The following is a 14,257-nucleotide window of genomic DNA, read 5'->3' as shown; positions in this document are numbered from 1 at the left end:
TCCCCAGCCCGAGTCACTCTACACCCCCAACCCTCGACCCTTCCGGGGTCTCCCCACTCTGGTACCCGGCACTGTGCCCCCACTCGCGTCCTCCGAACTCGCCCCACTCCTCTCGCACCCCAAAACCCGCCCCTGCGTCGCCACGCGCCACCTGTCTCCGACCCCCCAGTGGCCAACACCTGATACCGACTCGCGTAGCCTCGCCCTCGGGCACCCCCGGGAGCTCCGGTACAGCTCCCGCCCATGTCCGCTCCCCCGCCCCGCGGCGCTGCCGGCCGGGCTCGGCTGCCCGCGCCAATTACCGGACAACTGGGGCCCCGGGGGCACCGTCCCCCCCCTGCCCGCTGCCAGGGCTGGGATCTGCCCGGGCCCCGGGGTCCCACTGCCACCGCCGCCCGGGGCGGCCGAGCGCCTCGCCAATTAGGTTAATGGGGTTGGCACCGGCACCGAGAGCGGGGGGCACGGTGCGGCCGGGGGAGAGCACCACTCCGGCCTCAAGTTCCCGCGTGGGCGCCGATTGCGGTCAGCAGAGAGATTAGACCCCCGCGTGTCACTGGTGTGGGGGATCCGTGCGGGGACACGGGGACGGGGCGGGAGAGCGCGCCCCTGTGTGCCGCAGTGCTGTGTCCCCCCACTCGGCCCCGCCGTCCCCCGTGGGGCGGAGGCACAGCGTGCCCCCGCGGCCGAGGTGGGAGCCCGCGCGGCCGGGGCTTTCATCTGCGGCGGGCCTGTCGCCGTGCCAGCCGCGGGCAGCCCGTGCCTTTGATGTGCCACTGAAGCGGCATTGTCCGCGCCCTGCTGGCACCATCGCGGCCGGGAGGACAAGGGGGAGCGCGGGCACGGTGCCGCTCCTGCCCCTAATGGGGACGAGCATCCCCCGGACTCGAAATGGGGATGGGGGCACGGGCACCTGCTGCACTTACTGGGGGCAGAGAGCGCGGTGTGGGTACCCCCTATGGAGTACAGAGATTTGAGCACGGGCACCCACTGCTCCCCAGCGGACATGAGGGTACGGACCCCCCCTACCCTTAGCAAAGACAGAGCTCTGGACACGGGCACCCATCTCTTCCCCCTAGCAAAGATGGGCACCCCACAAATGGACATGGGACCCAGAAACTCCAGTTCCTTTTACAGGAACAGAGGTGGGGGCATGGGCATCTGCTGCACCACGAAGAGGTCATGGACATGCAGCTACCCTTTCACCAAAGGAGCTGAGGCTGGGCTCCTGGGCACAGGAGGGTGGCAACTGGGGCAAGGCAGTGGCATCCCAAAATGTGGTGCCAGTGACCAGCCGAGCGGGGGGCGCGTAGCAGACTGTCCAGCTGGGCTGGTTAGTGTATCCCTCCCACCCCTGGGGCCAAAGCTGCCCCCAGCCCGGGCCCGCTGCTGAAGAAGAGGACAAGCAAGAAGGACAGCCGGTGACACGGTCCCACCTGCCCCCGCCGGGGCACGTCCTCCTGCCTGCACCCTGCACAGGACAGGGCACACTGCGGCGGGGGTATCGGAGGGGTATCCCCGGGGGCAGCCGCTGCCCAGCGCGGGGGTGCAGCGCCCTTAGGCGGGGCGATCTGTTCAGCCAGGCTTGGGCTGGCAGAGAGAGCGGGGACCCCCCGCCCCGGACACCCCCGCCTTCCCTTCCCCCGCCTGGCGCGCTCGGCCGCTCCCGGCCCGCTGCCCGCCTTTGAAACCGCCGGCGGGGCTCCCACGCCCAGCCCGGGCCCCCCGCGCCCGCAGCCGCCGGTGCGTTCCCACCCGCCCGGGGCCCGCAGGAGGGAGGGTGGCGCGGCCAGGGCTTGGCGTGAAAATGATCAAGGGCCGCGGGCAGCGCCGGAGCGCAGCGCCCGTCTGATGCTGCCCGCCCGGAGGCCTCGTCGAACAAAGGCGGCATTGAGGCCCCGGCTGCGCCCCCCCCCCGCGCCCCCCGCCCCGAGCTGGCATCTTGGCGCGACATTAATGAACTCGCCTGTTTGTGCTCCCCCGGCCCCTCTCTCCTCCCACCGCCCGGGGGGCACCGTATATATCCATCCCTCCTTGCCTGCCTCGGGCATTTCGGGGGTTCCCCCCGCCTGCCCCCTTTTGCCCGCCCGGGGATGGAGCAAAGAGGGAAGAGGACACGGGACGGTCTTCTCGGGGTCCGGCTGGTGCCCCCCGTGCTTTTGCTGTCACTGCTGCAGCTGGTGGGGGGGGCTCCCGTGGGCCAGAGGCTGTACCCCATGCCGGCCAGCATCCTGCAAGGTCAGTGGGGCGCAGGGACGGGGGTGTCTTTGCGGGAGAGTCTGGCTGCAGATGGGGTGGCTGTAGGAGATGGGACCCTTGGGCTCACTCTCAGGTAGGGTGGCAGCACAAGCAGGATGGCCAGGTCCTTGTCAAAACCCCCAAAAACCTGGGGCATGTCTGTGCTGCCCGGACTGAGTGTCAAGTGCTGCCAGTGGCACTAGGGGACACGGGGTGCAGGGAGTGCTGTGGTTTATGCCCTGCAGTGCCAGCACTGTGCCACTTCCAGGGGACAATCTGCCAGGGCATGGCTGGCAGGAAGGTGGCTCTGCATAGGTACAGGTGGTCACAGATAGGGGCACAAGGGGGGATGCACACATAGGGCAGGCAAAGGACTGCACACACATGGGCACATGCAGGAGCACACAGACATGGGCACACGGACCCTGGTGCACACAAGTGTGCACTCAAGAGCGTGCATAGAGGTACACGTGGGCACACCTGCCTGGGCTCACACCCTGTCTCCATGTAAAACAGGAACACAGAGACCTGGGCAAACACCCAGGTGTGCATGTGCCAGCTCCAGCAGGGATGTGACACTGGTGGCTGTCACTCTAGGCAATGTCAAAGGGTGACAGGCCATGCCCAACCTGACACCTGCCGTGGCAATACCAGGGCACAGGCACCAGGCAGGCTGGGGGCACCCTGTGGCTGTGGTGGGGGGCAGCAATGGGGGCTCTGGGGGTCTGAGCCCCCTGTGTGCACCCACCAGCGCTGTCAAGCCGGGGGACGCTGGTGCTGGAGGCGGCCCTGAGGAGCGCCCTGCTGGCCCTGGAGCGGGCGCTGTCTGAGCAGCAGCGGCAGCGCGGCGCCTGCGGGCTCTGTGCCCCCTGCCTCTTCCCACCCTGCGCCAACATCACCGGCCGCTGCCCACGTGAGTCATGACCCCTTTGCCCCCACTGCCCTGCCCTGTCCCCAGGAGACCCTACCCAAATAGAAGCCAGGATCCCCAGCCAAATGAAGCCCAAGTGTCCTATCCAAACACCATCCCATGCCCAGAAGACCCTACCAAAACCTGCACCCATGCCTGGAGACCCTACCCAAATATTTGGATGCCTACATCATCCCCTAGAAATCCTATCAAAATTATACCCCAAGATCTTACCCAAACCATACTCATCCCCTCCAGGCTTAACCTACTGGCTTTTACCAAAACAGCACCCTGACTCCTGAAATATATCCCTAACTGCTAATGACCCTGCCCAAGCAGTTCCCATTGTATCTAGATCTTACCCAATCACCAGGAGCCCTATCCAAATCATTGCCTGATCCCTTGTGAACTTTTCAGATATTCACCCCAAAAATGTACCCCAGTACCCAAAAGATCCTACCAAAACATGCCGACTCCACAGCCTATCATGGTCCCTTCCCACCCATCCCAAAGCAGAGACGGGGGTGGCCTGGGCAGAGGAGCACATGGAGGACACGGCGATGCCCACAGCCCTGCTGTCCTTGCAGCGCCAGCTGTGCCCCCTGCCATGCCCCCCAGCTGCCAGGCCCTGCTGGATGCCCAGGCGCTGCCCGAGCTGCCCCAGCGCAACCGGGCGCTGAGCCAGGCCTGTGCCCCCTACCAGCGCCTGTGCCGCCCCGAGGGGGCCCTGCACACCTGCGCCCCGCTCAGCGCCCAGCTCTGCCACCGCCGCCTCCAGGAGTGCCGTGAGTGGGCACCCGCACCCCCCTGCACCCTCCCAGACATGGGAGACCCTACAATAACAAATGGGGTATCCCCAGGGGGTGCTTGGAAGGGATATGGGGTGCTGGGGTGACAGAGGGTGCTGGGATGGAGTGGGGAGATGGTGGAGGTGGGAGTATGATAGAGTGATAAGGGATCGCTGGTGGGATGGAAGGCTGGGAGACGGATCTGGGAAGGGAATTGGAGATTAAGGGGATGGAGGTATTTGGAGCGATGAGCAAATTGGGCTGGGTTGGGCTGGGACACTGAGGGGCAATGAACAATCTGTGGCGGGAGAAGTGGGCAAGGGGAGACTGGGGATACTGAGTCACTGGGGGTGATGAGCACTCCCTGGGGTGGTACAGGGATGTTTGCTCGGGCTGATGGGGGTCTGGGGGCACTGAAAGGAGCTTGAGAGACTTGAGGACAGCAGGGTTGTGGTGGTGACATCGGGGGGGAGTGTCCCCACATGCCATGACAGCCTGTCCCTGCAGAGACGGTGGCCGCAGCCCCGAGTCCTGACGCAGCAGCGGAGGCGACAATGCCAGGTGAGCCGGGGCGGCCCCGCCGTGCCCACGCCACCCCCCCAGCACGCCGGCGGGCTCCCCCGGCCCCCGGCTGCCTGCTGGGCCGGGGGGCAGAGGTTAGCGTCGGCAGCTGCCGGGCTGCGGGGTGCCCCCGGCCCTCCGCCCCCTCGCCTCCGTGAGTACGATGAGGCTTGACAGCGCGCCCGACGCGCCTCATGTCCCGCCACCCCCTCCACCTGCCACGGCCATCCCCGGCCACCCGAGCTTACCTGGGAGACGGGGTGTCCAGCAGCCGGCCAGCAGGACGCTCCCGTCATCCCGACTCTGTCCCCCAGGGAGCTGCGGGCGCCGCGGGGTCCCACAAGCCAACGGCACAGCCCCCCGAGGCCGGATCATGGGCGGCAGCGCGGCCCCGCGGGGCGCCTGGCCCTGGCTGGTGTCGGTGCGGCTGCACGGGGAGCTGATGTGCGGAGGGGTGCTGGTGGGGCGTTCCTGGGTCCTCACGGCGGCACACTGCTTTGGCGGGTACGGTGCGGGCACGGCAGTGCGGGGATGATGCCCTGCAGAGGCGGGCACGGGGAAGCACCATCGCCCCTGTAACCGGCTGCCCCCCACCCCGCCAGGAAGCGGAACGAGCTGGCCTGGACAGTGGTGGTGGGCGACCACGAGCTGGGCAAGCCGGGAGCGGGCAAACGGGCAGTCCCCGTCCGGCGCATCCTGCCTCACCCTAAGGTCGGTGGAGGTGGGCACCACCCCCACCTCCCTGTGCATGCCCCAGGGGCCCACACCGACACCCCCACATGGGCATCCCCGCATCTCCTTCCAGTTTAACCCCAAGACGTTCCACGGGGACCTGGCGCTGCTGGAGCTGGCAGTGCCGCTGGCCCCATCACCCACCGTCAGCCCCGTGTGCCTTCCCAGCGGCTCCACGGAGCCCAGCCCCGGCACGCCCTGCTACATCGCGGGCTGGGGCTCCCTCTACGAAGGTAAGAGACACGGTGCAGTCTTCCCCTCTGTGCCTTCTCTGGTGCCAACCCCAGCGCGGGGAGGCAGGGCAGGGGGATGTGAAAGAGAGGGAGATGTCCGGGCACAGGGCACCCCATAACGGGTGCCTTGCCTGGCAGAGGGACCAGCAGCCGACGTGGTGATGGAGGCACAGGTGCCCCTGCTCAGCCAGGAGACGTGCCGGGGTGCCCTGGGCAAGGATCTTCTCACCAGTGCCATGTTCTGTGCTGGGTATTTGTCTGGAGGCATCGACTCCTGCCAGGTAACACCGTGCCTGAGGGACTGACAGCACCCCACTTCAAAAATCCCTCACACAGTGCCGGGCACGTACACAGCCCATCAGTATGGCTGGGGTCCCAGCCCAGCCCAGTGCACCGGCATTTCCCCCGCAGGGTGACTCAGGGGGGCCGCTGGCATGTGAGGACCCCACTTCGCACCACTTTGTCCTCTACGGCATCACCTCGTGGGGGGATGGCTGCGGCGAGCGGGGCAAACCAGGAGTCTACACGCGCGTCACCTCCTTCACGGACTGGCTGAGTCTGCAGATGGACTGTGAGTGCTCCTGGCCGCACCGCAGGGGGCACGGACATGCCCAGGGGGTTTTCAGCACTCATGGCAGCGCCGGTTCTCTCACAGCTGCCCCTGGCAGCCGAGAGCCGAGCTGCTTCGACCTGCTGGCCGTGGCACAGCTGCCCCCCGAGCAGCAGCCCCCGGAGCGCACCCGTCTCTGCGCCTTCTACGCCGGCTCCTGTCGGGCTCCTCAGGGCCGGGCCACCTGTGCCCGTCTGGCCGAGGAGACCTGCCATGCCAGGACGAGACGATGTGGTGAGCTGGGGGTCGTGCCAGGGCTAGGGTGTAGGGAGGGACCCCGTTTCTGGCATGGGGTCAGGGTCACGTCTCTCCCTCTATGCCCACAGAGCTGCACTCCTATGCCCAGACCTTGGTGGATCTCTTGCACCAGGCTGGGGACTTCATCCGAAACCAGTTTGACTTCTCCTTCCTCACTCGCGCTCTGCCCCAGCTCCTGGGCAAGATCTACGGGCACTTCTTCCCTCCCCGTGTCCGCAGGGATGCCCCAGGTACTCTCCCAGGCTGGACCACCCCATGCCCACTTGGGGTCCCCTCAGTCTCCCCTGTGTTGGTGGTTGGAGCAGCAGCAGCCTGCCCTGGCTTCCCAACAGGGCTCCTCTATCCTTTGTCCTGTCCTTTTCTTGTCCCCACAGGCCTGGCTGTGGCAGGGGGCCAATCCAGCCCCACAGCAGTGGGACCCCAGAGACCCCTCAGCAGGTGAGGCATGATGGGCCATGGCATGAGGGGCTAAAGAGGCTGGGGAGCTGGCTGAGATACTGGTGGGCACTGACACGGCATTTTGGGGACAGCCTGAAGCACTGGGATCCTGTTCTTGCTGCTACCAGGGCACTCTCCCAGGGTGCCCAGGTGGGGTGCAGAGGGTGGCATTGCCCACCCAGTCTGAGCTCCCCCCATTTTGCTTCCAGGTGGGGGGGCAGGCGGCTGCCCCCCTTTGCAGAGCTTTTTGGGGTAGTGGGACCCCAGTTGCAGGACTGGGTGGAGGCTCTGAGGACTGTGGCAGGGGACAGCCACCTGGTGACAACACAGGACAGGGAGCAGCTCTCTGGGGAGATGCAGCTCTTCCTGCAGGTATGTGGGGAGGGACAGGCTGGGGGACGCCTGTCCTCTTGCGACTGGGCCACCTGGGACCAATCCCCTTCAGTTCCCCTGTGTCCCCTCCTGACATCCCTTGGGTTCATTGTCCTCTGTGCAGCTGCAGAAGTGGCATCTCTCACTTTGCCACCAACAGAAAGGGCATCTCACCCTCCCCAAACAAACCAGTGCTCCGAGTCCAGCCAGTGCAGAGCCAGCCATGGGTCTGACCCTGCAGCTTAGGGTCTGACCCAACACAGCCACAAAGCACTTGCATGTCACCAGTGCCTTGTCTGACACCAGCACACCCATGCCCTGCACTCTGCCCCCATGCACGTGGCTGTGCCCACGGGTGCCCCCATCACCCATCTGGTCCCACTCTTCCCTTCGTCAGGGTGAGGATGTGGTGGAGGAGATGGTGGCACAGGGACGAGCCTTCCTCACCCAGCTGCGGGCAGAGCTGGACCTTGGCACCACCCTGGAAGCCATGGAACCACAATGGGCATCTGGAGAGCTGGCAGGGACCCCCGTGCCAAGCCATGAACCCCGTGAGCATGGAGGGACTGGGGCAGTGGGGCCGCAGGGTGTCCATCCACCAGCCAGCTCTGTGCCCGGCCAGTGCCCAGCGGTGTTTTACACCTCTCTTGGTGGCAGGGAGGGAGAAACGAGAACTGGTGCCCACGGAGCTGCCCAAAGTGGAGGAGGAAGAGGATGAGGAGGCAGGTGTGGGCAGAGGTAAGCTCCCACAGATACCACGGGGTGCAAGGCATCACCATGGGAACGGTGACAAGCCCAGCCTTGCGCCCCTGTCTTTTGCTATATTCCCCCGCTCTGCCCGTGCTCCCCTGGTGTCCCCAGAGCAAGGGTGCTCCTCCCTGTGGTGGGCAGCAGCACGGTGTCCCCACGACTGATCCCTGATGTCCCCTCCATGTCTCTGCTGCCTGTCTGGGCGGTTGCAGCCTGCCCTGGCCTCAATGCGTCGGCAGCGCAGGTGGGCGCGGTGCGGGACCTGTACGCCTGGGTGCTGCGCGTGCCCGAGGCACAGCTGGCCATGACCTTCCAAGAGGTGAGTGCCACACACCCTGGCAGCCAGCCAGTGCCATCCATCCCCCCAGGCAGTGCCACTGTCCCACTCTGCCCGTGGCTCCCCTGGGCCTCATGGTGCTGTTGTCTCCCCACAGATCCTGGTGGACTTGGGCTCCAAAAACACCAAGGGGCTGTACCGGGCACAGGTTCGGGCCACTGTGGGGGGCCGCCCCACGGCCTTCACTGGCCTTGTGGGGCTGGACAGTGACACACTGGCCCGTAGCATGCCTGGCCTCGTCGCTCTGGCTCTTGAAGTGCTGAAAACCTAAAGGGGCAGTGTGCTGGCATGGGGAGAGGGCACTGGGGCAGGTGTCCCTTGTGTCCTCCAAACGCACTCCACACCCAGTCTTAGGCTCTTCCACCCCTTTCTCCCCAATTGTACCTCAGTCTCTCTTCCACCAGCACTTCCTTACTTCCCCAGGGCAAAGGGGCCCTGGCGGGTACCTGAAGCATCTCAGCCAGGAATCACAGTCCTCCTCTCCCCTGGAACCCCCACCTTGGCAAGCCCACCCTCACCTCATCTTCCCCAGAGGCACCTGAGCTGTTATTTATTTGTACAGAGAAAGTTTATTTTTCAATAAAGAAGGGCTCTATTTTCCAGTAGCTGGCGAATGTGAAGCAAGTACTGTGCCCCACAGTGCTGGTGAACTGGGTGACAGTGGAAGGACTTTCCAGGGGAGCTATGATATCCCATTGCATCCCCCTTCCCATCCCCCTTGTACTCTGAAGTGATGCCTCCAGCCTTGGTTTCTGCTGTGCCCACCCTGGCACAGACTCCCCAGCCCCTTTCCCAGGGGTCAGACATCCTCCTGTCCCTGCAGCACCCACAGCACAGCCCTGGTGCTCACCCTGGTGACACCCTCCAGGACCCACATGAAAGCTCCCAATGCAGGGGCCGAGCGTGCCCAGGGTCAGTGGTCAGTGGGGGGTGCCAGCCCTGTGCTTGGGCATCAGTGGGTACCCTGGGGACGCTGTGGGGTCCCTGCCACTCGGAGCAGCATCACTGGGACTGCTGAGCAGCAGGGCAGGGACAGCTGCCCCCCGTGCCCAGCAGTGCCTGTGCTGCGGTGCCCAGGCTCAGGCTGACACCCGTGGGGCCAGCAAGGGCAGCTGTGCCTGCCCATCTCCCCTTCCCTGCACGTGGGGTGCCGGAAGAGAGGGGCTGGAGCAGCTCTCTGGTGCCGGCACCCTTCCCCCTCAGCACCTGGCACCATCCATCTCCCGCTCCCTCCGGCAGCCGGACATCCGCTCAGCCAGGCCAGGCAGGGAAGCAGCCAGGGCCTGGCACGGCGTGAGGGCACCGCGGGCACGGCATGGGGAGCCTGCTGCAGCAGCTGGCCCTGCTCGGGGCACTGCTGCTGTCGGGTGAGCAGGGGCTGGGTCATGGGGTGCCCTGCTGCATGGGGTGCCCAGGGGTTTATGGGCCCCCTCAATGGGCTGGTGGGGGATGATGGTGGCAAGGTCCAAACTGGGCACCAGGGTCCCCAGGGCTGCATTTTGGGTATTACCTGGCATAGTCCGTTCGCTGCGTGTCCTTTGTGCTTCTTTCCTGGCTGTGCCACCCAGAGCCATCTCCTTAGCTGGGCTGTGTTGTCAGTGCACAGTGTCATTGTGTCCATGTGTCCCTGTAAGGGTCTGTCTGTGCTGAATCTATGACCACGTGTCCCTGCACACTCTGGGTCTGTGTCCATGAGTCCACGTGTGTTCTGTGTGTACAGCCTCTATGGGCACAGTTCTACCATGTCGGTATCCAAATGTCTTGTGTCTGTGTCCCTCTCTGTGCTGGGTTTGTGTCTGTGTGTCCCTCTGTGTCTGTGCCCACGTCCTTGTCCCGTGTGACCATGTGTGACCAGGTGCTCCCATGTGTCTGTCATTCCTGCACATCCATGTCTGTTGTCCTGTGCAGCACAGACCCGCAGTGTCCTGGCCTGTTCCTCTGTTCCTCTCCCCTCTATTCTTATACCACCCTGCCCCTGCTGAGCATCCCTAGGGGCCCAGTAACCCCTGAGCCCCCTGGTTTGCCTGACCCCACACCCCCAGGTGGGCTCTGTGTGAACCACGAGGAGCGGCTCATCCACCACCTGTTCGAGGAGAAGGGCTATGACAAAGAGCTGCGCCCTGTGGTCTCCACTGACGAGGTTGTGGATGTCTACCTGGCCCTCACCCTCTCCAACCTAATCTCACTGGTGAGTCCCGGTGGGCAGGGCCCACTGTGGGGTGTTCCCCAGCCATGCCTCACCCCTAGGGCTGGTTGCGTGGGGGGGAACCCTGAGGCTGCTGTCCCAGCCTGGGCTGGCAAGGGTTGGGGGTCCTGGGCTGGGGGGACACTCTGGCATCTCACTGCCCCGTGATGCTCTTTGCAGAAAGAGGTGGACGAGACGCTCACCACCAACGTATGGCTCGAGCACGTGAGTAGGGGCAGGTGTCACAGCATCAGTTGTGCCACCGTGGGGTGGCCCAGCATGGTGAGGGGGTGACCTGAGGATCCTCCCCTCCAGGGCTGGACCGATTACCGCCTGCAGTGGAACAAGTCTGAGTTTGGGGGTGTTGAGGTGCTCCGCCTGCCGCCAGACATGCTGTGGCTGCCAGAGATAGTCCTGGAGAACAAGTGAGCTATGCCTGAATTTCCCCTCCCAATCCTTCCGAACTGTTCCCAGTGCCTGTCCAGGACTCCCCTGGCCCCTTCCCAGCCGTGCCATAACCTTGTGTCCCTGCTGGCACAGCAATGATGGGCTCTTTGAGGTTGCCTACTACTGCAACGTCCTCATCTACGACACGGGCTACGTCTACTGGCTGCCCCCCGCCATCTTCCGCAGCACCTGCCTCATCAACGTGGACTTCTTCCCCTTCGACTGGCAGAACTGCTCCCTCAGATTCAGGTGCTGCTGGCTGGGTCAGGGCAGCAGTGTGGCCATGTCACGCCTGAGTGTTTGCTGCTGCCAGCACCTCCCCTTGCTGTCGAGGTGCAGCAAGGTGGGGGTCTGTAGGTGACTTGGTGGCCTAAGTCCATCATGTTGGAGGTCAGGGTGGGTTGGGTGGTGGGTACCCAGCAGCCCCTCACTGTCTGACCCCCTGGCTGTGGTCCAGGTCCCTGGCATACAGTGCCCTGGAGATCAACATACACTTGAAGACGGATAGTGACCCAGACACAGGGAGGTCTTACCCAGTGGAATGGATCATCATTGACCCCGAAGGCTTCACAGGTAATGCTGGTGCTCTCTGCCATGTCCTGTGGCAGTGGGACACCCTGTAAAGGTCAGGGGCAGGGGGATGCATTGTGGAGTGGGGGCACACTGCCATGGAGAAACTTCACTACCTCGGGCTTTGGCATCCTGGCACTCATTCCACCTTGGAATGCTATCCACATCCTGAGGGGGGAGATGGTCCTAGGGGACCTAGTGAGGACAGCCATGGCAGGTGTTCCCCATGCCATGTGCTGTCCCCTGTGCCCTGGCAGAGAATGGGGAATGGGAAATCATCCACCGCCCAGCCCGCAAGAACGTCTACCCTGACATTCCCCCGGACACCAGTGAGCACCAGGACATCACATTCTACCTCATCATCAAGCGCAAGCCGCTCTTCTACGTCATCAACATCGTCATACCCTGCATCCTCATCGCCTTCATGGTCATCCTGGTCTTCTACCTGCCCGCCGACAGTGAGTGAGCCCTGTGGCATGTGTGCCAGTAATGGGAGTCACATCCATGGGACACCTCTGTGTCCCACACCTGCACCAGGAAACACCCCAATGCCCAACATGAGGACATCCTAGAACTGGAATATCCCCAGTAGAACACCATCACCCCAGCCAGGCATCCTGGCAGAGATGTATTTGGGCACAGGATATCCCATGTGGGACCCCAGGGTACTCCCATAACAGAAAACCCCTTAAGGGGGTCATGGGACACTGGAAGGGCAACCTTGGCACTGGGGACTCTGCTAGAGGTACCTGGGGCAAGGTTTGCCCTGAGCTTACCTGTTCTCCAGGTGGTGAGAAGATGACCCTGGTAATCTCAGTGCTCCTGGCCCAGTCTGTCTTCCTCCTGCTGATCTCCCAGCGCCTGCCTGCCACTTCCCACGCCATCCCCCTTATTGGCAAGTGAGTCCTGGGCACCACTGAGTGCAGTGGGGACATTGTGGAGTCCCTTGGTGCCAGAGGGCACCTCTGCCTGTGCCCAGTCCCTGCGGCAATGCCAGCTCCAAGACCATGTTCCCTCCCAGGTACCTGCTTTTTATCATGCTTCTGGTGACAGCCGTGGTGATCATCTCCGTCGTGGTCCTCAACTTCCACTTCCGCACCCCCAGCACCCACATCATGTCTGACTGGGTCAGAGAGGTGAGCGGGGTGTGGGCTGGGGTGGGTGCACTGCTGGGTACAAGGGTCACACTGTACCCCACAGAGGGCATGGGATGGCAGAGCCCTGGCATTGCACTCCAGATGGAGTTTGTGGGCAGAAAGTGGTGGCAAGGCAGCAACACACTGGGGAGGTGGCCAAGGGACATGACATTCCCTCTTGTGTCCCAGGTCTTCCTGGAGAGCCTGCCCAGGCTGCTGGGCATGACACAGCCGAGCGAGAGCCCGGCGGGCGCCCCCTGCATCCGGCGCTGCAGCTCGGCCGGCTACATCGCCAAGGCAGAGGAATACTTCAGCGTCAAGTCCCGCAGCGAGCTCATGTTCGAGAAGCAGTCGGAGCGGCACGGGCTGACCAGCCGCATCACCCCGGCCCGTGAGCCACGGCCCCTCTGCGGGGACAGAGGGAAGGGTGGTGGGGCTGGGTCTCCAGGGCTGGCAGCCCTTAGGGGCCCATCTCACCGCCCCCTCTCTCATCCCCAGGCTTGGTGCCGCTGGGCATGGACTCAGGCGAAGAGCAGCCCTACGAGCACCTCAAACCCGTCATCGACAATGCCAACTACATTGTCAAGCACATGAGGGATGAAAACAGCTACAATGAGGTGGGGACGTGGGCACTGGGAGGGCAGGGGGAGCTCCCTGTGCCCCCTGTGCCCCTGCACTGCCTGGCTCCTGGCTGTCTCCACAGGAGATCGACAACTGGAACCGCGTGGCCCGGACCCTGGACCGCCTGTGCTTCTTCCTCATCACCCCCACGCTGGTGGTGGGCACCCTCTGGATCTTCCTCATGGGCATCTACAACCACCCACCACCACTGCCCTTTGCTGGAGACCCCTACGACTACCGGGAGGAGAACAAGCGCTTCGTCTAGGGGGCTGTGGGGATCCCATGTACCAGCCTCTCCCCCACCTGTCTTGGTTTGGGAAAATAAAGCTTCTTGCCGTGGGGCATTGAACTGGTGGCTGCCCTCAGTGTGCCCCAATAGGCACAATGCCCAGCCTCAACACTGTGTGTGTCCTGGGAGGGTGATGCCCACCCAGGGAATGGGTGTTGGATGTCCTGACTGTGGTGGACCCCAGCTGTGGCCAGAAGGGGTGTGGTGGTACTGGCCCTGCTACCCCTGTGGGCTGGGCACTTGGGGCAGGATGGGCTGGGGAAGGAGTTGGCCCCCCAGCATAGCACCGTCCCCTGCAGACCCACTGCAGCTGGCAGAGATGCCATCAGTGCCCACATTTCTCCCCGGCCCACATGATCCCCCATCTGGCCCCGCAGTGTCCCCCCAGCACCCCCCATCCCGCAGTGCAAGGCAGGGGCCCAGAGAGGTGTCTCCTTCCCCAGCTCAGCAGTGGCATGCCAGGGCTCTGGTTTCAGGGGACACCTCTGACGTTCCCCCACCGGCAGTGGCCCAGGACAGCTGTCACATCCTCTCCACCGGGCCAGGAATCTCACCACACCCCCACACCCCCATCCCCTCTCCCCGTGACCGTCCTACATGGGGGCTGGAAGGATTTGAACCCCGGGGGGGCATCACTCCCCAGACTGATGTGATGGGACTTGCCCGCCCCTTCCCCATCCTATATTCTGGGGGCAGTATCTGCCATGGCAGGGACGTGCTGGCAGGAGGACACCCCTTTCCCACACCCTGCAGGAGACGCACCCCTTTATGGGAGACACAGGGAA

At 64.1% G+C, this 14,257-nt stretch overlaps 2 protein-coding genes across 2 annotated transcripts; both read left to right on the top strand.

Moving 5' to 3' along the window:
• The first annotated feature begins 2,149 nt into the window (after positions 1-2,149).
• Positions 2,150-8,623, top strand: PRSS56 (serine protease 56). The gene is made up of 17 exons (XM_030954589.1): positions 2,150-2,235; positions 2,987-3,148; positions 3,733-3,930; positions 4,441-4,494; positions 4,809-4,998; positions 5,097-5,205; positions 5,300-5,459; positions 5,598-5,740; positions 5,871-6,030; positions 6,115-6,303; positions 6,396-6,557; positions 6,702-6,765; positions 6,975-7,137; positions 7,535-7,688; positions 7,795-7,875; positions 8,100-8,206; positions 8,322-8,623. Exons 1-17 carry the CDS (start codon positions 2,214-2,216, stop codon positions 8,493-8,495), a joined length of 2,292 nt encoding a protein of 763 aa, XP_030810449.1. The 5' UTR covers positions 2,150-2,213; the 3' UTR covers positions 8,496-8,623.
• Positions 8,624-9,309: 686 nt separating this feature from the next.
• On the top strand, positions 9,310-13,514 carry CHRND (cholinergic receptor nicotinic delta subunit). The gene is made up of 12 exons (XM_030954447.1): positions 9,310-9,591; positions 10,267-10,412; positions 10,590-10,634; positions 10,725-10,834; positions 10,950-11,105; positions 11,314-11,429; positions 11,684-11,884; positions 12,214-12,325; positions 12,448-12,562; positions 12,752-12,953; positions 13,061-13,179; positions 13,266-13,514. Exons 1-12 carry the CDS (start codon positions 9,540-9,542, stop codon positions 13,446-13,448), a joined length of 1,557 nt encoding a protein of 518 aa, XP_030810307.1. The 5' UTR covers positions 9,310-9,539; the 3' UTR covers positions 13,449-13,514.
• Positions 13,515-14,257: the final 743 nt, after the last annotated feature.

Source organism: Camarhynchus parvulus, chromosome 9 (assembly GCF_901933205.1).
Source record: "Camarhynchus parvulus chromosome 9, STF_HiC, whole genome shotgun sequence".
Taxonomy (NCBI): Eukaryota; Metazoa; Chordata; class Aves; order Passeriformes; family Thraupidae; genus Camarhynchus; species Camarhynchus parvulus.
The sequence above is the reverse complement of the archived record's forward strand: the minus strand, read 5'-3'. Positions and strand labels throughout refer to the sequence as shown.